This window comes from Eucalyptus grandis, chromosome 1 (assembly GCF_016545825.1).
Source record: "Eucalyptus grandis isolate ANBG69807.140 chromosome 1, ASM1654582v1, whole genome shotgun sequence".
NCBI lineage: Eukaryota > Viridiplantae > Streptophyta > Magnoliopsida > Myrtales > Myrtaceae > Eucalyptus > Eucalyptus grandis.
The window spans coordinates 32,865,604-32,889,761 of record NC_052612.1 but is presented as its reverse complement, the minus strand read 5'-3'; the positions used below and the strand labels follow the sequence as shown (position 1 = coordinate 32,889,761).

At 42.7% G+C, this 24,158-nt stretch overlaps 2 protein-coding genes across 2 annotated transcripts; both read right to left on the bottom strand.

The window, feature by feature from the left end:
• Positions 1 to 734: 734 nt before the first annotated feature.
• LOC104437747 (probable pectinesterase/pectinesterase inhibitor 34) lies at positions 735 to 5,488 on the bottom strand. The gene is made up of 4 exons (XM_010050771.3): positions 4,664 to 5,488; positions 4,157 to 4,569; positions 2,795 to 2,931; positions 735 to 1,617 (listed from the first exon to the last, which is right to left on the bottom strand). The coding sequence occupies exons 1-4, from the start codon at positions 5,183 to 5,185 to the stop codon at positions 920 to 922; spliced, it is 1,770 nt and encodes a 589-aa protein (XP_010049073.2). The 5' UTR covers positions 5,186 to 5,488; the 3' UTR covers positions 735 to 919.
• Positions 5,489 to 22,706: 17,218 nt separating this feature from the next.
• LOC104455820 (GDSL esterase/lipase At4g10955) lies at positions 22,707 to 23,234 on the bottom strand. The gene has a single exon (XM_010070548.1). The coding sequence runs from the start codon at positions 23,232 to 23,234 to the stop codon at positions 22,707 to 22,709; it is 528 nt and encodes a 175-aa protein (XP_010068850.1).
• Between the last annotated feature and the right edge of the window lie 924 nt (positions 23,235 to 24,158).

The window sequence follows — 24,158 nt, the reverse complement described above, 5'->3', positions numbered from 1 at the left end:
TCAAAACCAAATAGAAACGACAAGCCGGTGGCTTCGATTGGTACAGAAATGACTCGGCTCGGTTTGTGCATATGTCAAAAGAGTTCCAACACGATCGGGTCCGGAAAACAGAAGCGAGATAAGTTGATAGGTAGTCTCGGGCTGGAAGCTCGATCTAATTTCATCTGCAGATATTTTCATTGGATAAGTCACGGCGAATTTCAGTCATAAAATCTCCAGACCACAAGAACCATGCAAATCCATCAAGAGTGGTTGAGAAAGATCAGCAACCCACTTGGCTCTCAGCCGTGAAGAAAGTAAATGTCGGTGGCTTGACTTTAACCCCCACCCCAACCCCCCAATGTCCCCACCAGCAGGTCCAGCAGGCCCAGCAGGCCCAGGAATTCAATGCACTCTCGCTCCCCTGGTCAGATCGCATCGATTACGTCCGAAACAGGGGCGGTGGTGGCCTGGTGGGTCATCGAGGGAAAAAAGGTAGTTAGCAGCATTCAATGTTCCCCATCACCACCGACAACCCCGGCGCTGCAGACCTCTCGTTTCCGAGGCGGGAAAGCGGCCGCACAACCCGACAAAGATTCATGCTATGCACGAGTCAAACTCGTGCAAGCCCTTTCCCTCTCCGATTCGAGATCTTGCCCACGGAAGTTTCTTTGCTGCTGTCGGATTTTCTGTTTCGCGAGATGCGGATGTGGAGAAGCACGTCACGTATCCACCGGAGGTTCTTAAAATGGGAATTGAACGCTAAAGATAGCGGTAATAAATTGGCAGCGGCGTCATACAATTATTATTAGTGCGGCTTACAAAAAATTAACCCAAGAAAAAATAGAAAACTTTCCCAAACTATACGCATCACATTACAGGGACGAGAGAGCCAACAACGGTTTTTAATTTTTGTTCTTGGTTTTTTGAAATCGGTTGGTTAGACGGTTAGTCCGGCCAGGAACGCCACGCCGGTGGATGGCAGCCAGGAGGTCCCGAATATGAACTGCCCGACCGTGAATTTGCCGGCCTCCACCGGTGACGTGATGACCCGGAACCCAGGCCAGTTGACCCGCTGCCCGATCGCCCCGCCAGGCCCGTAGTTCATGTACTCGCCGTAGTAGAGCGTGTCGAGCGCGAAGGTGGCATTCCACTCGAGCCAGCCCCGCGGGTGGACGTGGCTGCCGATGTAGGACATCATGTACACGGTCCTCGAGTACAGCTTCCAGGGCCGGCCGAGGTACGAGAGGAAGCTCCCGTTTGAGGCGGCGAGGTCCGACGTGGCCAGGATCCGGCACGCGTGAATCGAGATGCCCGTGTTCTGGTTCGGGTCCTTGCGGTTCTGGGCCGTGATGGTGTTCTTCTGCATGGGCATGGGCTTGCGGGCATAGAGGCTGCAGTTCTGGAGCACGACGGCGGCGTTCCCGAAGATGAAGTCGACAGTCCCGTAGATGTCGCACTCCCGGAAGAACTGCCGGTTCGAGTGGACGTACAGCGTGTCCTGGTACCCAATGATGTTGCACCTGTAGACCACCGCATGATCCGCCCCGACCCGGAGCGCCACGGCCTGGTGCTTGGCGGGCCCAGCCCAGTTCTCGAACGTGATGTCCCGAGCGATGAACCCAGCTCCGGTGGCAGCTGCAGGCGGCATATATTAAAGCACCATCAGTAAGCATCACACAAGAAATCAAACACTCATCATGTGAACAACCTTCTGTTCAAGTCATCGATTCATGTGAGCTCATCACCAGGACAGTTTGCATCTAAGTGAAGACAAGATTGAGTGACGCTTTGTGTAAGGAATCATGACCATGTCCCACCTATTCGAGAAGAACGAGTCTCCTTTCTCAAAATCTCTTTTCCCTCCATACCCTCATGTTCCAACTTGGGACCAGCAACGTGACATCCACTCAAAAAACAAAGGAAAAAAAAAAAAAGAGGAAGAAAGACTTTGCATTCACGACATTGATGACATTAAGGTGTGGAGTACAAGGAAAGATGGGGGGTGTGCCCTATTCAGGTAGAATATGAACGTGCGTGGGGACTGAGAAGATGGAAAGGAAAAAACATTCTGGTTTCTCCGTCATGGCATTTACTACATAAGCTTTAGTATGTTTCCTTTTTATCCATTGTGGATTCTAATCTACTTTCACTGGGGAGAGGAACACGATTCCCTCCGCACAAAAGCTGACAGTTCATTCTGTTAAAAAGGAAAAAACAATACAAATAATTCTAAATTTTTTAATTTATTTAATGTAATTATGAACTTTTTATGCATATTTAATTTAATTTCTAAATTATATGAAAATATTTAATATTTTCCCCAAACTACCATTTAACATTTTTATATAATCTAATGATTATACTGAATATATATCAACAATCAATATGTCATGTTACATAAATTAAAAGTTGAAGGGTGATTTGTTCCGTTATCTCATCATCTCAACGTTGAAGGGACTGCTGCGCAATGAAACATTGCTGCGCACCGCTCGTCTGGCCATGCACAGGCGAATCTTCAGTCTTAGTGGGGAAATTTCTCGAATGCGGACAAATCGTTGAGAGGACATCCAATCAACGACAAAAAAAAAAAAAAAAAAACAGATGGAAAGCAATTCTGACCCCAAGAACAGTCCACGGGCGTTTTACTCGCCTCACATGACCTCTTGTACTTTGTTCTCTCTCTTTTTTTTATGTTGTTGTTGTTTGTTACTATTTTCCAATCCGCAGGTGGCCTACGCAAGTCCGACCAAAATACAGTGACCGAAACGTAAAGCAAGGGAGGATCTTTTTGTTTTTTTCTTTATTTTATTACCGAAGGACGCGGTGTGGAACGTCGTCATGTTGTCGAAGATGCTCTTGCCGCCGGAGATGATGGTGTTGCTCTTCCCGTCCCCTACGAACATCACGTTCGTCTTCTTCCTCCCCACCTTCAGATTATCTTCCTCGTACCTAAATTTCAAGACGATCACAAGACAGGAAAACCGAGATTAGAGAGCACCCCCGGGAACGTAACAACCGGCGGCGATCGCAATCGTTAAAAAAAAAGAGGACGAATGGAGACAAGTGCCGAGGCCTGTCGTCCGCTGTCATCCACCGCCGCCCCCACCACCACTACCACCACCACCACCACCATCCGAAAAAGGAAACAGATGTAATTATGCGAAATTCCAAATGCCAAGACTAGAGAAGTTTTACCGAAGTGAGTTTCGAAAGTTGGAAAGTCCAAAAAGGTGAACTCAGAAAGTGGCAAGCTCACGAGGGGACCTCATAATTGCAGGGCTACAGAGTAGAAAAGACGACCGCAGTGCCGGTCCAAATGGTGAAGTCAATTAAATGCTAGTGGCGATGGAATCCAAAGTAAGTAGGCCTAGGCAAGAACCTGAAATTTACCGGTCAGAATGGGTTCCTGACTTTTGGACTCGGGAATTGAATTGGTAACCTCAGGAACCAATCTTAAGACCAAACCGACCGATTCCATGGTCGATCTGAGAAAATCAGGCCTCACTTTTGAGTAATTTACTATACATTATTTGAGGAAAATATAACATGTGAGCAATTTGTGGCATAGCAATTGAGGGACCGAAAAAAGAACCTGAAAGGAGACTTAAGTTTTTGGTCCACGAGCGTCGGACTAGGATCCTTAAAAACACCCTTCATGACTGGAAAATTTATCATAAACATGTTTGGAAGGAGATGACGTAGGTTGCTTCGAATTATTTATGAAAATAAGAAAAATTAATTGTATAAAAATAATAATGAATATATCAGAGAGTATGAAAGTTCGCAACGTATGAAATATTAATTTTAATAATATTAATATCTCGTGATGCGAACATACTGGTTTTGTTCTCACATGATATATTTAGTGGTATTAATTAACGAACGCTCCACACGCCTCGTACCCACTTTTAATAAATCTTAGGACCTCTTGCCAGAAAAAAAAAAACACAAACGCAACTTAAAAAAAAAAAAAGGAAATCGAGAAGAACAATGATAGCGACGACTGGGAAAGACACAATCCCCAAAAAACACCGCTCAAAATGCTAAATAATAGTAATAATAGAATTTCTGAAACTTTTTTTTGGGGATTATTTTTAATATCTACATTCTCACTTAAGTAGCAAGGCTAAAAACAAAAATAAAAAATAAAAAAAGAAAAGACGCTTATTTTTACCTTCCGGCTCGCACGTATATGATAAACCGGCGGGTACCGTAGTCCGGCGCCTTCTTGATGGCCTCCGAGATCGTCTTGCACGTCCCGTTCCCGTCCTTCGACACCGTCACGTCCGCCTGTATCGCCGTCACCGGCATTTGCAGCAACCTCCTCTCCTTTCTCCTCAGCCACCTCGGCATTCCGTCGCCGTCGGAGCTTCCCATCAGCCTCCTCCTCCTCCTGTTCTGTATCGGCACGCCGTCGAAGTCCTCGCCGGCCGTCGCCGAGAATATAGCCAGGCAGTTGCTCACCAGCTCCGACAGGTCCCTCATCCTCTCCGCCATCAGCTGCTTCACTCCCCCGGACACGTCGGCGAACCCCTCCGCGCACGTGTCCTGGTTGGTCATCGCCGCGCTCAGCCACGTCACCACGTCCTACGCGCAAAAGGGGCCGTCAGGTTCTGACTTTTCTCCCGACCGACAGACTTTGACTCGACAAGCGAAGCGCGAGTTCAGTTCACGGCCTTACCTGAGCCGACCAAGAGGCGGACTTGGCACCGCCGGGGGTGACGTAGTTGAGGGAGCGGCGGAGGGCGTCGACGGCGTCGTCGAGGAGCTCGAGGCAGTCGTCGAACGCCGACCTCACGCGCGGCTCCATCTGGAGGTGACCGATCGTCGACGACACGTAGAGGGCCTTGCTGAACCGCTGCAGCGTGACATTGAAGGAAATGTGGACGAGGTCCTGCTGGCTGGCGCCCTCGGCGTCGGGGAACGCCGCGAGCGCGTCGAGGCAGAGGGCCGGGTACCGCGTCAGGCCGCACGTGCGGGAGATGGCGCTCTTGGGGGAGAGCTTTGGGCCGGGCTGCGGGCCGCCCTGGCGGAGCTTGAAGACGAGGACGGCGGCGGAGGCGGCGGTGGCGAGGAAGAGGGCGAGGGAGAGGATGGCGAGGAGGACCAGGCGGAGGGCGCTGCCGCGGCGGTTGGGGGCGTCGGGCTCGTCGCAGCGGTCGGAACCGCCGGGGTCCGAGGGTCGGAGCCTGCCGTAGTTCATTTGCGGCGGCGGCGGGGAGAGAGAGAGAGAGAGAGAGAGAGAGAGAGAGAGGGTGATGGGTTCTTTACTAACGTGGTGTGCGTTGGTTCAGTGGGGAGTGGGGAGTGGGAGGATGGAGGGGGTTCTCCTTATATGGTGGAGGGAAGTGGCGGCGGCGGCGGTCGAGATGGTGGTGGAGGGGGTGGGGGAGGAGGAGGAGGAGGAGAGGAGGGCGGTGGTGGGTAGGGGTCTGTGTCGGGATGCATGAGCTGTCTTCTACTCACTAATGCTCTCTGCCCTGCTCACTTCTACTAATTTGTAGCACTGAGCTCTAGGGACGGTGAAGGTACGCAACTATTCATTTATCGATTTTTCCCTTTTCCTCCCCGGGGAATATGGGAAGACATTTCATATATTTATGATTCAAACCATGACTGTAACTCTGTAGTACGTCATCCACTCGAAGGACCATCACAACTGGCACGATACCTTACCTAAAGGCACTCGCTGCCCCTCGCGGTCCGCTGCTATCGCCTATTGCCTGCTTGGAAGAGAGAGATTCTATGTTGAATGGAAATTTTATATTTTCATCAAATACGTATTTTTCTTAAAAATGATTTTCATTTGCATATCAAAATTTTGTAGTACCCGACAAAAATCTAAGTTTCTTGAAGTAGAAATCAAACCCACAACCCTCAAATTCTAAATCGAAAGCATTGAAAGGCCCTTCGTACCAAATCAATTCGAGAATTTCGTGCACCATAATTTATGATGCAATCAAAACCGTTTGAGGGGTCCTTGTGTCCATGTATATAAAAGTCAAATAGTATTTTTATATTTTTCTTGCCAAAATTCAAAATATTACTCAAATTTCAGCTCGCCTAATTAATTATATTTTTGGAAATGCAAAGTATTCCATTTGAAGTAAATAAGTTCCTTACAATACGTGCCTTTTCAATGTTTTATAACCTCTTGAAAAGTGTAATAATCACTTTAGTTTGTTAACAACCCTCCTTAAATTATGTTTGAAGGTAGCCACCCACTAGATTTTGACCAAACAAAAAGCGAAAAACAAAAGTCAATTCAAACCCACCCCATTGGTGGTCGCGTGGTTTGTGCTCAATCTCTCTTCCGAAAAGGAGCGAGTTCAAATTCCCGCGATCTCTTGTGTGACTCATCCGCGGTCCGAAAGAAGTGGGTCCGCTAGGATTGTGCCGAATTTATACCGCCGGTTGCCGGCTGTACGGTGATTCTCGGATCACAAAAATCAATTAAGATAAACCCTCGATTTGTACGAAATTCATATTGGGTTTGACACGAAACTCTTGTAATTATCTATTACAAGAACCTCTACCTAAATAGACTCGGGTTTAAATAAATGTCACCCCCCAAAATAAGATTGCTCATGATCCTTCGGAATATTTTCCCAGTTATGGGCATTATCGTGATTTAAACGCGAAATATCACAACATGTAAATTACAGAAAGCATCCTATGTTCTGACACCTCGCACTTAGATTCCAAACATTCCTTCATTGTTTCATTCGCCTAAGGTTAAAAAATTCCATCAATGCTCGGATCTTCGACCGCTGGACGCCGTTTTCGCAAGAGATCGACTTTTAAGACTCGACATCGGGCCAGCGGAAACGCGTAATACGGTCTCGACCCCCTCATCCTATCTCTGTACTTCAACGAGCGCAAAACCCATGTGCACAATCGAAAAGGATCAAACGATTGACAACGACGACGCTTGGTCCCTTACCAACCGTACAGTGTCCTCGCTCGCCTACGGAAAGTCTTAATTGTCCGTTGACCGGATTAAATAAATAATTTTGCCCATTACCCCCAAGGGAGATTTTCCTCCTCTGGCGTCACCCCCCCGGGATTCTCCAAATATAGAAATGTGTATTTTAACTAGTGTACAAGATTAAGTTATATTATCTAATTCGCTATTAAAATTGGATTCCTGTACTTAAAATAGGCGGATTTGGATAACTCCCTTCTCTCCTATCATTGTTATAGATCCTGTGGGAATGTTTATTTTCCCCTTCCTTTTCCATCCCAAAAAAATGGCATGAACTTCCAAGGCAAAAGGGTCATTTCAGTTTCGGCTGCCGCACATGCCCCATATGCTTAGCGTAAGATTGTATGTGTGTGGTTGTGAGATTTTATAGGATTTAGGATGAGTTTGGTTCAATTTTGGTGCAATGCAAATATTGAACACCAAAATCCTTTAAGGGAATGCAAATTGTATTTGGTAAAGCTCTTTACAAATGCACGTTGAATTCAAGTAGTGTTTGGCAAAAAATCTTGTATAATAAGCTTTAGGTGTATTTTTTAAATATTTTTTTTATTAAAAAAGGATCCAAATCCTTTGCCGGAGCTAATGAAGGGCTACGGTCGCCGACTAGTTAAATTTGATACTAGTGACTATCGGTGGAGGTTGCAAGGGTCGCACAAGACCCAAGCAACAGTTGCTCGAGGTCATGTGACCTCGAGCAAAGGTTGCTTGGGCACGTGACCCTTGCCACCCTTCGTCGGCTAGATCCGGCCTTGTCAATCCCCCATTGATTCTTTGCTGGCTGCTCTCGCATGAAGAAGATGAATAGCTACAAAGAACGGTAAAATCAAAATAATTAAAAATTAGTGAGGGTAGTTTTTGAAGGAACAAATATTTTAATCCTAATTTTAGCATTCCACAAATGCTACAAGGCTGAGTGGAAGTAGTATTTGTCCTTTAGGAAAATTAAGCCAAACGCACCCTTAGACATATTAATATCAATATGTATTTTTGTATATGCGTATACATACATGAGAGAGAGAGAGAGAGCCGTGCATGACTTTACGGAGAGCTGTGGATGATTTTACGGGAGAGATAGAGCTGTGGATGACTTTACGGACAATGCGTGTACGGTAAAGCAAGCAGATTGTCAATAGGCCAACCCATCTCGACCAAAACAAGCGATGACATGACGAGATCCGAACATATTGGAGCAGGGTTACGTGCTCGTTTAGCGGCAAAGTCACTAGAAGTTTTTGCTAAAGGATGTCAATCTTATGAAGTGAGAATCGGGTGCCATCTCACATTCGGTCCTCCGAATAGCTTCAAAGTAGGGGGGAAAAGTGGGGAGGGAAAAGAATAGAAGAAGAATCATCGTCCGACACATGTCCTCAGCGCATCGCTTTTTTCGTACGTGTATCCATCGATCCATCCAGCCACGAAAAGTCTTATTGGTGACGCCCCGTTCAACCCCCTTCAATATAGTTCGAAATTAGTGCGGTTTTCAAAAGGAGAAATTGCCGACCGGGCACACCGGCCGAATGACATAAACCCACCCCACTTTCCCCCATCTTGGGTCAATCACGTTCTCGATCGAGACGATGCCAGGCTCCTCCTCTCCGGGGATCCAAAGCTCCACGTAACTCGCTGGGGCTTTTAGTCTAATCGATTCGACCGTCGCTTTTCAATTGACATCGGCCGTCACTGACGACGACACACGGTAGGCAAGTCCCGCGGCCCACCGTAATCATCCCTCGAACAGAGGTTTGCAAGCTGTTTGAAGGTTCTATCCGGTCCCAAGCACCGCTAATTCAGACGGACGAAATCGGTGGGATGATTTGATCTCTCGCCTTTATTGACTACCGGCGCGCGCTTGGTGTTTTTCTCGTAACTGGGGCCTTCACCGACACCTTTTTAGCGACACTGGTAGCGTCTCGATTGCAACTGGCGACGAAAACCTACGTCGTTCGAGCCTGTGGGCTTTTCTTTCGTGCTGTACGCTGATTTATGTCGTCCAAATTTGTTGCACAAAAAAAAAAAAAAGGAATTTTAGGAAACAGACTAGAATCTTACTTTCTTTTATTGGTCAATATCACAAAAAATAAAAAATTAATATACCTATGATAAATTTATCATAAACTAACTTTAAACTAGTACATTTGTGACAAATTTACCTTTCGTTAGGTAATGTTAAATTTTACCATCAAATTACTAACTTAGATTACACGTGACAACTAATAGGTGTATTAGTTCAAACTTTATTTCATAAATGTACTTGTTTGTGATTTTTTTGTGGTATTTCTCTAATTTAACGGAAACGGAAACTTGAAAAGCATCAAAAAAGTCCTAGACATATTATATTGATACCAATTCAATCATAAACATTTTTCATATTAGTATCAAGTAAATCTATCTGACCATTTTATATCGGAAATTGCCAATATGGATGATGGTCGCCCTCACGTAACATTTAATCGATGTTGACGTGGATATTTTTATATAATTTATATTTATTTTTGAATTTTTCTTTTTCCTTATCTTTTCCTTCATTTCTTTTTTCCCTTTCTTTTTTTTTTTCTTCCTCATCTTCCTCCACCCACCTCTAGTCAACAAGGTTGCCGGTTGTTAATGAGGGCGAGGGCTGGGACACCCTCGTTGGCCATAGGTGAGATGGACCCTTGCAGACCTTTAGCAAGGGTTGATGAGGGCTAGGCGAGGCTAGTCGTTGCCAAAGACTGAAAAGCACTTCCCATCGCTTGCCGACCTTTGGCGAAGGTTGGGCGAGTGTCCCCTCATTGGTTTTGGCAAGCAGCAGCCTTACCAAGCCCTTGTCGGCCCTTGCCAAAGACCAATGAGGGCGTCCTAGCCCTTGTCCTCGTTGGTAGCCGATGACCTTCACTAGCCGAGGTGGGTGGAGGAAAATGAAGAAGAAAGGAAAAAAAAATGGAAAAATAGAAATGAAGGAAAAAATTAATAGAAATTCAAAAAAATAATTAAAAATTATATAAAAATATATACGTCAACACCAGTTGTGCCACATAGGATGATCAGTAGCCATGTCAGTAGTTTCCGATAAAAAATAATCGGATGGACTAACTTAGTATTATTGTGAAAATATTTATGATTAAATCGGTGTAATGGAAAAATTTAAGATTGAATTAGTACTAATGCGATAGGTTTATGAATTTTTAGTACTTTTCCTTAAAGGAAACTAATATAAGATAAATTTATTACAAATATATTAATTTAGAGTTTTTAGTAATTAAAAAATTAGTCTAGGATGAATTTATCATAAATATATTGGTTTGTGGTTTTCATGGTATTTACTCTTTTTTCCTTGTACGTAAACACGCTAATTATTTCAAAAGTCTGATGACAAAGATCTATATTTTTCTTGGGTTCAATCCAAAAAGTATAGATCTTTTCTTTAGGGATCACCAAATGTCAGATTATCGTCGCCAAATGCTCGAAAATACTACGAATACCCCGTTTTGGAGAAGATACGAATCATATTCCTATCAGAAGTAAAGTCTATATTGTTTCACTACTTCTGCTATGAACAAACTCAAAAGAAGAGTGTTAAGGATAGTAAAACTTGGTTCACAAAATTAATTCACGAATATGAAAATGACATAAATGATTTATGAACTTTGACTCAATGTGTACTATGGACATATGAACTTTGGTTCAATATGTATCGTGGTCCACAAAATTTTTATTTCGTTTCACGTAATTTCTGAACTTTGGAAACATGTTCAATTTAATTTTCAAATTATATGAAAATTTTCATATAATTCAGGGACTACATTGAATATATACAAAAAGTTTATGGATCGCATAGAATAAATTAAAAACTTGGAGACCACATTGCATATTGAGCTAAAGTTTAGGAATCACATTGAACAAATAAATTCATATTATATATTGGGTCAAAGTTCATGAACCATTTATGTTATGATCCTCGTCAATTATTGACCACGTCAGTAGATCAATTATTTCTACAAGCGAGTCTCCATATCTCTCGGGTAACCATATCTGAACACTCAAAAAGGGGAAAAACATATTGGGTTCATAGTGCCTCCACGATCGTTTGTCAATTTCAATTCAAGACCCATCCTAAAATAAGCTAGACATTGTTTGCTTTGAAGGATAAATCCTGGCAAAGTGAATTGTCGAAAGCCTTTTTTGGGTAACCTCCCTCACCACACGATCGTCCTCATCGAACTCTAAATTACCCTCTCTCTCTTTTTCCCTCTCTACAGTGTCGCCAACGTCTTGCGGGACGAGAGGACATATTTCGTTGACTCTACATGCTTTTCTCTATCGCTGTCTCGAATGAGGAGGGGCAAGTTGACAGGGGGTGATGGCGAGGTGGCGAGTTCGTCGAGGAACCGACGAATTCAGGCCACGAACCGACGCCAACAAGGCACGTGCGTACCTTCCGTGGGTGGGGGTGAGGGTAGGGTGCCGGTGGTGGGGAGGGCACACATGGTCGTGATCTCTATCCGAGATCACATGATCTTGTTGAGCAACTTATGTCATCATCATCAACATCATCATAATTTTCCAACTCTTTAATGCCTCGGGGCCTCAACTAACCAGAAGTTATTGAAAGGACCATGCAATTAGACAAGTGATTTACTTAGCTGATCCCCACGAAGATTTTGAATTTGATGGGGAAGGTTTGTGATCGTGATCACTCCAGCCAAATAATTGTTTCGCGCAGTGCGTTTGTGTACCTAATCAAGCTTACGATCCTCTTAGATGCCACGGTTCATGTACTAATCATCCAATCACCAGATGATTGGTAAGGAGGATTGGACTCATGATTGGATTGGTTGTAAAAACTAAAGGCCTATGCTCAAGTTGGAGTGGATAAGCATTGGTGGGGGAGGACCACTAACTTTAAGTTCAAGCACTAGATCAGTTTGATTAGCCATTGCCGTGAGCTTCTCAAGCATCCTCCCTGCTGATATCATCATGCTATCTTCTTCATCACTCATTTTTCTAGTTAAAAAAGTTATGAACTTTAGAAGGTAGAGAAGCACTCGTCTCGTGGGATTGCAATGATTCAATGTGGGCTCTTGTCTTTTAGGACAACTGGAAAAGAAAGCAATTAATTCATATAAGATGTGATGAAAGGGGCACTATAAGAGAGCACTGATGTTGATGTTTATCTGTTAGAATGCGCACTAATAATCCAACTTAGTGTAACATAATCACCAAACATGTCCTCGTCACATTTGGAGCATGCCTGTCATTTGGAAAAATTAACCAATATGTTTTAAAACTATTCTGCAGATGCAAAATCAGTCCCAAACTTTTCACTTCTATCAATTTATTCTTCAACCTTTATATAAAATTCCAATGTAGTCATTCTAACCAATATTTATCAGATACCTCTGATGTGGTGATATGTTATGTAGGGTGATTGACAAAAACTAGACGTCATGTCAGTAAGTAATTTTTGATAAAAATTGAATAGAAAAGTTACAATGAATTTTTTTGCAAAAGTTTAAGATTAAATTAACTAAATTGAAAAACTTATGATTGAATTGGTATTTGCATAATAAATAAGACTGATTAGGTAACTGCTTTAATGATGCATATTATCTTTTTAGTACTTAGTGATAAGAGGCACTAGTTTTCCCATTAGCAATACTAGGTGTTGGACCTCCAACGGTATCATTGTACATAATTCACACATTCATGACACATTAAAGCCAACGCTAGCAAGTGCCAAGTGTTGACGTCCTTTTTTCCCTGATCTACACCCTATGCAGGTCGATGGCTACTGGCCAAGATATGATTAGAGGTCCACAATTATTTTTTAGGTGACTTGAAGTCTCCTTGATGCCCCTCCACTTTCATTCAACATTGCAAGCAAAATTCAATGGGGGGATGCAAACGACAATGATGAGGTTGTTGTATTCTAGATGAAAACGTAAATCAAATGCTCGACATCTATCATCATACCCAAGTGCCAACAATATATAGGTGTGTATAATGACGGTTTTGGATACTCAATTTATCTAGGGTTCTCACCGTGTCCTCACGCGGTTCTCGCGAAAGAAAATGAAGGAAACCCCTGTTCTCATAAATTCGTTACTTTGTTGTTTTTCATCAGGTCACGATACGAAGGTCCCACGCCAAACTTTTTTGTAGTATGGGCACGATGCGGGCTCAAAACTGGGCGCGTGAATAGGGTTTTTGAACTTAATGGGGACTGTGACTGGGGGGTGAAAAGTTATCGCTTCAAACATGAAATAAAGAAAAGCAGATTTCAACCCAACCGACTGAATTTGACAATGGACCCTAGATGGGTCCGTGCACTCATTAACATAATCAGCAAATCATCGGTTCGAATAGCTTAATAGCCACACAATCTGGGAAAAAAAGAAAAGAAGAGTTTTCTCCATCTGAATTTCCCCGACTTACGATCCTTGGGAGTTTCTAATAATTAGGAGACAAATCGAAGATCGTGATGTTGATATTGTCTGTGTTTTTCTTTGCCACGATGCTCGTGCCCTACATGGCAAGACTTTGGCTTCACACCGTAATGCCGATGCTTCCTTTTGATGTATATCCACTCGGCGATTGAACAGCATAAAAGCATAAAAAAAAGAGAGCATATTATCAGTCCGGTTCAAGTGTCGCGTAAATCAAATTCAGTTCGGCGTGAAAAGTACTGTTGTGCTGCTCAGGTTCCTGAAACTGAAACAGACACCGTTTTGAGGCCCCGAAGAGATTCTTGACAAATTTTTTGGGGTCGGATTAGCCAGATTTATACATTTTGGGGTCTGGTGTGCCTCCGCTCAACCCCATCAACCCCAAAAGGCCAAATTTGGCCCGAGGCCTAAACGCTCCTCCAGGGTCTAGTACTCTTCTACAGTTTTGCCATGGTCAATCCAGGGGTTATGTTTCTCAAAAATACTATTAAAAGGATGGATTAATATCATGAAAAATTCTAAATTGATATATATGTAATAAAATTTTAAATTGATTTTTTGACAATAAAAAAATCCAAAAAGATATATTTATGAAATTTACTCTTCGTTAATTTCTGTTAAATTATATTAATATCACAAATAACTACAAACTAGTACACTTGCAATTAACGTCAAGTAAAATATTAAATTGGTGCATCTGTCAACTGTCATGTGTTATTCAACTTAGTAATTTGACAATAAAATATAAGAGAAACTAATGAAGGGTAAATTTATTACATGTGTATTAATTTGAGATTTTTTATGGTAAAAAATTTAGTTCTATGATAAATTTGTCATAAGTGCAATAGTTTGAAGTTTTTTTTGTATTAACCCCAAGAAGTTTTTTCTTGGCCACAACAAGGCATTTAGTGATTCCTAAAGCCAAGTGGGCTATGGTGATTCTGGTAATAATAAACACTTTTTTTTTTTTTTTTTGCATTGAATTTCCATGGTGTTTTCCAATCTATTTCGGAAGTAAGAGAGTATTCTTGACCGACTTATGAGAAGTTGATTCGCGAGCAGCTTGGTGAGTATAGTCATCTTTTGTCCGACTACCATGTGATCTTTATTTAGAACTGGACGAATCAGATCTCAGTTTAGCACATGATACTGAAATAGGTGGAATCCGTGATTAAAGGAAGATTGATGAACAATGAATACTGTTACGAAGGATTCTAGGCACAGAGTTCAGCCATTCACAGCTTGTCAAACATGTCGGATCGGGCGTCTTTCCAAAGCTTTTGTCGCAGGCATTTCGCTCGTCTTGGGCTTTATTGCTTTCGACAAGGAAATGTGCAACACGGACCGACATTTCGTAGGATGATCCCACCATTGCTCAATGCTGTGCGCCCGTCTGAAATCTGGAGATGGGGTCGGCTTCACAATGAGATTAGATAATAGGAGGATGTCCACCGGTTCTGATTCTGGATCCTTTGAAAGGGCATCAGTTGTCAGATGAAGTAGGGAATGTCGCATCGCCATCTTTTGTTTCTTCCCTGCTCTGATTGAGTCCATCAACTCGCGAAGCACAAAGTAATTTATGTAACCCGAATGTATCATCCTCAGGGTTCACAAACAGGCGTGGTGCCCCTGAAGTTAGAGCTTCAAGCTTCTCATTTGCAGGAGGCTTATTTTCGGGGGAGTTAGGGGTAAAATCGACTGCAGCTCTAAATATCCTGCTCATGATCATACACCCGTCTCGTAAATTGCTTTTCCTGATACGTCTTAGGCTCTTAGCGGCGCAGACACGTAGAGTGGATTGAAGAGGTACATTTGAAAAGCGATAGCCTTCCTGGCCACATTCAAACCCATGAGTATCGCGATGGCTGCTCCAAGAGAGTGTGCCGCCAGAGATTTTCCGTCGTTTAGAGCAAGCACGAGAGGCATATCGTGCCCAGCATGAAGTCCCTTGACGCTGGCCTGCTAAGCTTTATGGCCGATTAGATTCCAGAATAGTTTGTATACATTTGATTATGTTCAAATTAATTAAGTTCTCAAGTTTTGTTATTGATCAAATTCTGGCACAATTTGTAGACGCTCATATCTGTTTGCAGTGAATTGATTTTCTTATGTGCATGCGATATTTCATGTTCAGAATCATTAAAGAACCTGTCTTTTTAAATAAAAACCAAAGAACGACTTTCAATAAATAAAAAAATCTGGTTGTGGAGACAAATTCCAGCACAACCACCTCTTAATACCTCTTTAAAGATGTTCACCTGCAAACAAAACTAGAAGAACGGGATCTCCATTGAACAAGGATAGATCAATCAAAGTACCCTGCCTTTATTAACTCATTTGAAAGGGAATAGTATTTGAAATATTTCAAAATTGCCATTATTAACCTCATTAATTTGGAAGCTAAGGCTGCGTTTGGTAATGTTTTTGTTCAGAAATTGTTTTTTTTTTTTTTTTTGGGTAAAGGTTGATAATGCTAGTACGAGTACCTAGAGGGGGGTGAATAGGTTTATGAAAATTTTCTTGCGCTTTGCGCAATACTTAGACAGATGAAGGATTAAAAATCAATCGTAAGACGAGTAAAGGAAAGAGAGAATTAAACACGAGGTTTATAGTGGTTCGGCTTCGATTCAAGCCTACGTCCACTCTTTCTTCGCACCGACAGCCGATTGGCTGGATTCCACTATGAACAAAGAGATGTTACGTTGTTGATCTTCCTTGATTTCTCGATGTAGATGATCTACTACACTCGCTCAAGGTATCACCAAGTACAAACACTCTCTGTGTATACAATTTCGCTCGAACCGTATCGACTAACAATCAAGGTTCTTCGGACTGAATTTATCTATCGATCACACACTTAAAACAACTAGAACGTCTTCCTTTTATACTCCTTTATGCCATCATAGCCGTTGGCACTTACAAAAGGAATTCCTCCAATCTACCCGTTGGACGGAATCAATTAAGAAGATCATCCGAGCTATTTAAGGAATCGATGATAGCCCATCAATCTCGTCGCCCATACAATCGGATTTTGGTTTCCAAGAATAGAACATTCCAAGAATGTTTCGTCGACCATCGAGATCTTCAATTGATCTTAGATAAGAATCAAAGAATCCGAAATGATTATCCAACCAAGGGATCTATTCCGAGGATTGGATCAAATCCCCAACCATATACTTCGGCTTCGGATATCCTACGCCACCGGATTAGAAAGACCGCGCGAGAATAATCTTGAGTCTTGAGTCTTGAGTCTTGAGTCTTGAGTCTTGAGATTACAAAGTCTTGAGACTTTAAACCAATGATATCCAGACTAGACTGATAGAAATGTTTTGTCAGCTTCAAAATATTCTGGAAAGATTTCTCCAACAAAGGTAAATAATATATTGATTTTGCAAGAAAGAAGACAAGAGGAGGCCTGGCACCAACAAAAACAAACACTCAAAAGACAAAAGTCTAGAACGAGTGTAAGGGTGCCATGGTTCCCAAAAAAAGGAGCAACAACAACAAAAGGAAACAAAAGACAACAAAAACTAGAAAACCTCCATCAATCAAAAATAGAAGGATGGATGTTCCAGCTTCGTTGAAGTCTTCTATTCATGGGCACATCAGAACATGCTTAAAGGTCATAGTCTTATCTTTGATAGCCTTTTGAAGATGCATTTTCATCATGGAAGATAGAGAGTCTGATTCTGAAAAAGCACATTGTTCTGCTCTTTCCAAATGATATAACACATTGCACCAAAACTAAACCGAGCTAGGATCTGATAAAAACTCTTCCCCATAAACCGCTTGGAAGCCCAGGCCAAATTATCCACCCAACGCTTGTTTCGCCACACTAGGTTGAATCTTGCCGCCCAAAATGAAATAAGACTATCCGAAGCACGGCATGCAAAGAACAAATGATCTATAGAATTAGGTCTGCACGAACAAAGGGGGCAATTTGTAGGGGGAATCCTACCATAAGAGATGAGCAAAACCTGAGTCGGCAGCCGATTGCACGAAATAAGCCACAGATGCGTTTGATATCTTGGAGGCAAGGCAGTATTTCAAACAAAAGAGGCCCACAAGATGACATTACGCTTCGGACGGATCAAATCCCAGGCAGAAGCAATGGAGAAGCGACTGGATGTGTGCGGAAGCCACTGAAACCGATCCTCCTCTTGGTTGAATACCGGAAGGGGATTCCACCAATTATCCATGATGTTAATGATATACCAGCCCATAGGAGTAGCAAAACCATCAGCAACCAAAGCAGAGCGGGATATACCCGAGCGATAAATATCCTGATTAGAAAAGATCTTGTATAAAAAACCATTTGGGTGCCAAGGGTCGAACCAAAAGGAGACCGACCTCCCATTTCCAATGCTCCATCTGAAATATTGTTGAAATTGATCACGAAGATCTAATAACTTCCTCCAGGCCCAAGAGCAATGAGTAGGGCAAGGGACCACCCAAAAAATTTTCCGCTTCAGGAAATTGGAATGAATCCACTTACACCACATGGATTCTTTATCCAAGAAAAGAATCCAAATATGTTTGAGCATGGACGCAATGTTGTTCTCCCTTAGAGTACGAATACCTAAGCCCCCTTCATTTTTGGGAAGGCAAACATTACACCACGAGACTTTAGCACCACTTGCACCCATCTAAGGGCCTCTCCACAAGAATTGGCGGAAAATTTGCTCAATTCGGTTTAGAACCAAACATGGCAGAAAGAACACATTAGCCCAAAAGACTTGTATAGAATGAAGCACCAACCTTATAAGTTGAAGACGCCCCGCAAAGGAGAGGAATCTATTGGTCCAAGACTGAACACGAGTCGTGATTGAATTAACCAAGGAGACGCAGTCAGCTTTCCCCATCTGTTCAGAAATTGTTCCCTTAATGTAAATAGAAAAACTATTTATGTTCCGAGAAATAATTTTTTAATAGAAGAACGCGTTTGGTAACCGTACAAAATTTATGTTCCCGGAATAGAAAAAAACATAAACACGTTTGGTAAACTTGTATAATTTTTTTGTTTCTTTTAATTTTTTAATATTTTTATATTATTTTTCCTTTTTCTTTTTTTCTTTTTCCTTGTTCTTTTTCTCTTTAGCTAGTCACCGGCCATCACTGTGGCCGGCAACCGGCTGGGCGACATCCGATGAGCTCGTTGGAGGCTCGCCAGGCCACCGGCGAGGCTCGGCCTCACCGAGCCACCGCCAAGCGACGCCATCTTGGAGGTGGCCCGACAAGGCCGAGCCTCGCCATGGCTTGGCCTCTCCGGGGGCCGGCGACACTCCGGTAAGGTCACTAGCCCTCGTTTGACCAGTCGTCGGCACCGACCATGGCTAAGGCCGGTGACCAACAAAAGGAAGAAGAAGAAGAAGAAAAGAAAGAGAAAAAAGAAGAAGAAAAATGAGAAGAAAAAAAGTGTTTCTCGAAAGTGTTCTCGGAAATAAGAAACGAGTTTTTTATACTTCTTGTCTCTATTCTAAATCTGTTCCCGGGAATAAAAGTGTAAACAAACACGTTTATTTTCTTTTTCCATTTCCTGGAACAAAAGAACAAAAATTTGTGTTCCAAAGAACAAATAATTTTAAACAAACACACCCTAAGAGACATCAAACGTGCAAACACTGAGGCCCACTTTCTCACATTACCAATGAAGGATTCGGCAACAGCAATAAAGCAATCTTCCTAGTTTTGGGGAAAAAATGGAGGAAGACAAGATGTGGTTAGATGGTAGCATAACAGAGTTGCAATCTCTAATGTGAAAGCTGAAGAAGAGAGAAAATGACACCACCTATACTATAATTTTCATGCGACGCTTACTTTAATGCCATAATTTTAAACAAGCTTTAACTTAAATTTAACTTTTAACATTATGGTGTCTTTCTTCCCAAAAGAAGAGACAAGTTTGTAGTTTGGACGGTAACGTGACGGATCACTCAACTAAGCTTCTTTCCGCTGCTTGCCACTTTTTCAGCTTCCATTTCCTGCATTTACGCAGAACGCCGAGCTCATGACTGTCTACATAAGTGGCAATTCTGCACAATGAATTGAAAAGCAAAATACTTGCATCTGGTTTTATTATGTATCGCAAAATAGAGACGGGAGTACAGCTACCATGTCACGCCCGATCCTCTGCCCATCCTTTTCTTTGGTCGATTTTATAATGCGATATCCCAGACAATATATCGCCGAATTTTTAATTTTTAGTACGTGGAGACAGAACTCTTAGCCATCCGGGCGGATCACTCAACTAAGCTTCTTTCCACAATCATATCACCAATTGCCACTTTTTCAGCCTCCATTTCCTGCATTTACGCAGAACGCCGAGCTCATGACTGTCAATCAATTTAGGGTAAATCATAAAATATCACAATTTATTCAATTCCATACAACGTGGAGCTCAAATGAATAAACGGACTGTGGCAAAAATTCTTCACCACGGTCATCAGCACAATGAATTGAAAAGACTAATAATTGCCTTTCAATAAAACCACAAGCTTCAATCAAGAAAATGCTTGCATCTGGTTTTATTATGTATCACAGAGAAACCTAGTAAGGGTTGACTTGGTACGCTAATAGAGACCACGCGCGCGGGCGAGCGGCGCCGCGGCGGACGAGCGGCGACGGTGGAGTACAGCTTAGGTTTGACTGGTCAAGAAAATAAAAGCACAGCCATTTGTTTTTCTTTCACAAGTAATGTGCACGTTTGGCCTGTAAGGCCTTGTTTGGTAATTTTAGTCAATCCAAACAGGTAGCTTTTAGGGATTTTACCAAATTTTGATTCTTTGTTCCTAGAATCGAATTTGGGCCTAGAATTTGTTTTTCTTTCACAAGGTAAAATTTTTTTTGTTCTTTGTTCTTTAGAACAGATTGTGAATAGAATCAAGAACAAAAAAAAAAAAAGTTGATTCTTGTTCTAGAAACAAATTTGAGAATCAAAATCAAGAACTCTTCTTCTTCCCTTCGGCCATCTCGCGGCCGCCGTCCGCCGATTGCCGGTCCGGCAAGCTTGCTAGACCGGGCGAGGTCCGGCGAGCTCGCCGGAGGCAAGTCCAGCCACCGGCGAGCTCGCCGGAAGCAAGCCCAACCACTAGCGAGGCTCGGCCTCACCAGATCTATTGAGGCCGAGCCTCGCCGGAACTAGGCAAGCCTCGCAACGCCCGGCCTCAACGAGGCTTAGCCGACAAGAGCCGACCTCGCTAGGGCCGCCAACGCTCCGGTGAGGTCGCCACCCTCCACAAGAAGAAGAAGAAGAAGAAGAAGAAGAAGAAGAAGATGGGAAAAAGGAAAAAAAAAGGAAAAAAGTAAAGAAAAAAGTAAAAAATTTATTTAAAAATTAAAAGAAATTGATTTGGAATAGAATTAATGAGCACGGTACCAAACGCAATTCTATTCCAAAATCAGAAATTTTGAACAGTTATCAAACGGCTTAAAATTCTTAGAATCAGTTCCCGGAAATAGAATAAAAAAGAATCATTTCTGATTAGAATCTACTCCCGAGAACAGAATCGTTACCAAACGTACCCTAAATCGGATTGCATGTGTAGGTCAATATTTTAAAAGAAAGAATGAGTAGGAACTAGGAAGGTCGCTATGCTGGTTGTATCTGGAAAACATAAAAAAAAGTACGACATCTGATGGATTTGCTTTGACTGATATATCACATATGTCTTCAGTCTTTACAACTTGGGAACGATGCAAATATCTCTTACTAATACAAACTGTCTTTCCCGTCACTTTCCAATGCTCCCCTTTCAGTTTCGTTTTATGTTAAGGAATCTGATCAACATAGGAGGTTGGGAGAGAAGAAGAAAAAGAAACGGATGGCTGTAGCTTTTATTTATATGATAAATACAAATCACAATTCAGTTCAGCGCATAATTGTAACATTTGGTCAAAATACAAAGGGAGTGAAGAGAAATGATTAAGGATGATGTCACAATAGGATTCCACATGCATGGAGCTCAACGTTTGGGAAAAGTACCAAAATAGTCCTAAACTTTTTGTATCGGTATCTAATTCAGTCCTAAATTTTTTAATTGGACAAATTCAGTCATAAATATTTTCATATTGATACCAATTCAGTCTATCTGACTAATTTAAGCCAGAAATTGCTGACGTGGCCGCCGATGGTCTTACGTGGCGCTACGTGGATAAATTTTATAACTTTTTCAGATTTTTTAAATTATTTTAAATTATTTTTTATTTTTTCTTTTTTATTTTATTTATTTATTTTTTCCTTACCCTTGGCCGGCGAGGTCGCTGGCCGGCCGACCATTGCCGGCCACAAGCTGGTCGGGGCGAGGGGCCCTGCGCCCTCGACAGCCACTAACGAGGGCCGCCGTGCCCTCGCCGGCCACAAGTGACGGCGACGGCCCCCGCCTAGATCCAGGCGAGGGCTGAAACCCTCGCCCGTTGGCTGGCGAGGGCCTCTGCGCCCGTTGGCTGGCGAGGGCCTCTGCGCCCTCATCGGCCATTGGTGAGGGCGCGGCAACCCTCGCTCGTGGCGGGCGAGGGTGCAGCGGCCCTCACCTAGATCTAGGTGAGCTGCGTCTGCCCCATCTGGAGCTCCGTCACCTCCGATCGCGACATGGTCACCCGAGCCTTTGCGGCCCCCGGAGGTTGAAGGAGGTGGTTGGCGTCCCGAGCTTGGGTAGCTTCTGGAGGGATAACGGCGTGGGGAAGTTCGCGATCTCGCACCCGATTAAGCGCGGCGATAGCATCGCGAGCCTCCCCTAGGCAAGCGAGGCCACCACGGCCCTCGCCGGATTTGGGCGAGGCCGCCGCACCCGCCCGCCACCAATGGCCGATGCGAGGGCCGCCGCGCCCACACCCGGGGGCCGGCTTGTGGCCGGCAATGGTCAGTGGCCTAGAGGGCGCAGGCGCCCGACCTCGTGGTCGGCCAAGGGTAAGGAAAAAAAAAAAAAAAAAATAAAAGAAAAGGAAAAATAATAAAAAATAATTTAAAAATCTGAAAAATATAAAAATTTTAAAATTTGTCCACGTGGCGTCACGTAAGATTGCCAGCGGCCATGTCAGCAATTTCCGGCTTAAATTAGCCGGATGGACTAAATTGATACTAATATGAAAAGGTTTAAGACTAAATTGGTCCAATTAAAAAGTTTAGGACTAAATTGGTACCAATACAAAAGGTTTATGACTATTTTGGTACTTTTCTCCTCAACATTTCACAGTTTCGCAACAACTTTCCGTCCAAGCCTTTGCTGAGTGTGTCTTGGAGGCATTTCAATCATCTCAAACTTCATGTCCTTCGGCAAGAACCTATGCAACACGGACCGACACTGAGTACGATCATCCTACCACTGCTCAATGCCATGCGCCAGTTTAAAATCTGGAGATGGACACAGATTGGTAGTGAGACAGGCTGTAGCGAGGGTGTCGACCGATTCTGCTTCAGAATCTTTCCCGACTGCATCCATGGACAGGTTAATTTTCCCTGCTCCCATCGATTGCATCAGTGTTCGAAGCTCAAAGTAACTTATGTAACCCAAACAGAGATCGTCTTCAGGATTCACAAACAGGTTGGGTTCCCAAGAAGATAGGACTTCGAACTTGTCATGTACTAGAGGCTCATTTTTGGGAGGATTCAAAGTGGCGACAGTTGCAGCTTTGAGTAACCTGGCTAGGATCAACAACTTGTCTACTAAGTTGTGGTCCTTGATACGTCCCAACGGCAAGGTCACAAACGGTGGATTGAATAGGTATGTCTTGACAGGAAAATTCTTCCTGGCCATCTTCTTGCCCACGAGCACCAAGATGGCAGCACCGAGAGCATGCCCTGCCGACCACACACTAGCTGGCCGGATCGAGTACCGAGGTTTCATCGACAGAAACAGTACCTTTAAAAAAGTGTCACTTGCAATACGACCTTCAATGAAAAAAAGGAACAAGACAACCGAGTACCAAGGTTTCATTAACGCATCTGAAAGGGAGTGATATTTCAAAGACACTGTTAAATTAATATCTCGAATTTGAATTCGAATAACAATTTGTTAAATCAAATTCTGTTAAGGAAGATTTTCCAAACGGATTACAAATCAGATGAAGAAATCTTTATTTTTATTGGACTTTTTTTCAAATGTGCAAAATAAATAATGAAACAAGGAGAATATGTTTTGTCACTAGAAGACAAAAGAAAAAAAAACACACTATATATTTTATTATCTATTTATCTTTTAAGAGGGATAAAAAAAAAAAGGAAGGTTTTCTTCCCTTTACCTTTTCACTTCCTTTTAAAAAAAGAAAGAGACGTGGAGCCCAAAGTCAGACTGCCAAAAACAGCCGCTGAAGCCCTACGTAGAAGAGAGAGCCGCACAAAAGAAGCGTCCAGAAGTGCAACGCACGATCAAGCAAAGAAGAACGCGAATCCGTACGTACGCGAACCAAAAGACAAACACCGGAGTTCTTGATTTTGGCATATGTATAGCGTTTTGTTTAAAGTTTGAACGCACGGTAATTTTGTGCCGTAAGTTTATATTCAAGTGAGTTATTTATTTATAAACATTTTGGGTTTGGAGTTAAATTTATGTATGAGAAATACTCAAGCGTATGAACGATTATATACTCTTATTCTCCGATTATAGTGGATTATTTATTGTTAGCTCTTCTCCGTGAACGTAAGTATCGAAATTCGGATCAAACCATGTAAATTTCATTTCAATAGACACCAACTAATCATGTAAAACCGTATCAGTGACATTTGTATTCGCTTAGTTATGTTTCTGTCACCAATGATGTGAATCTTGGGG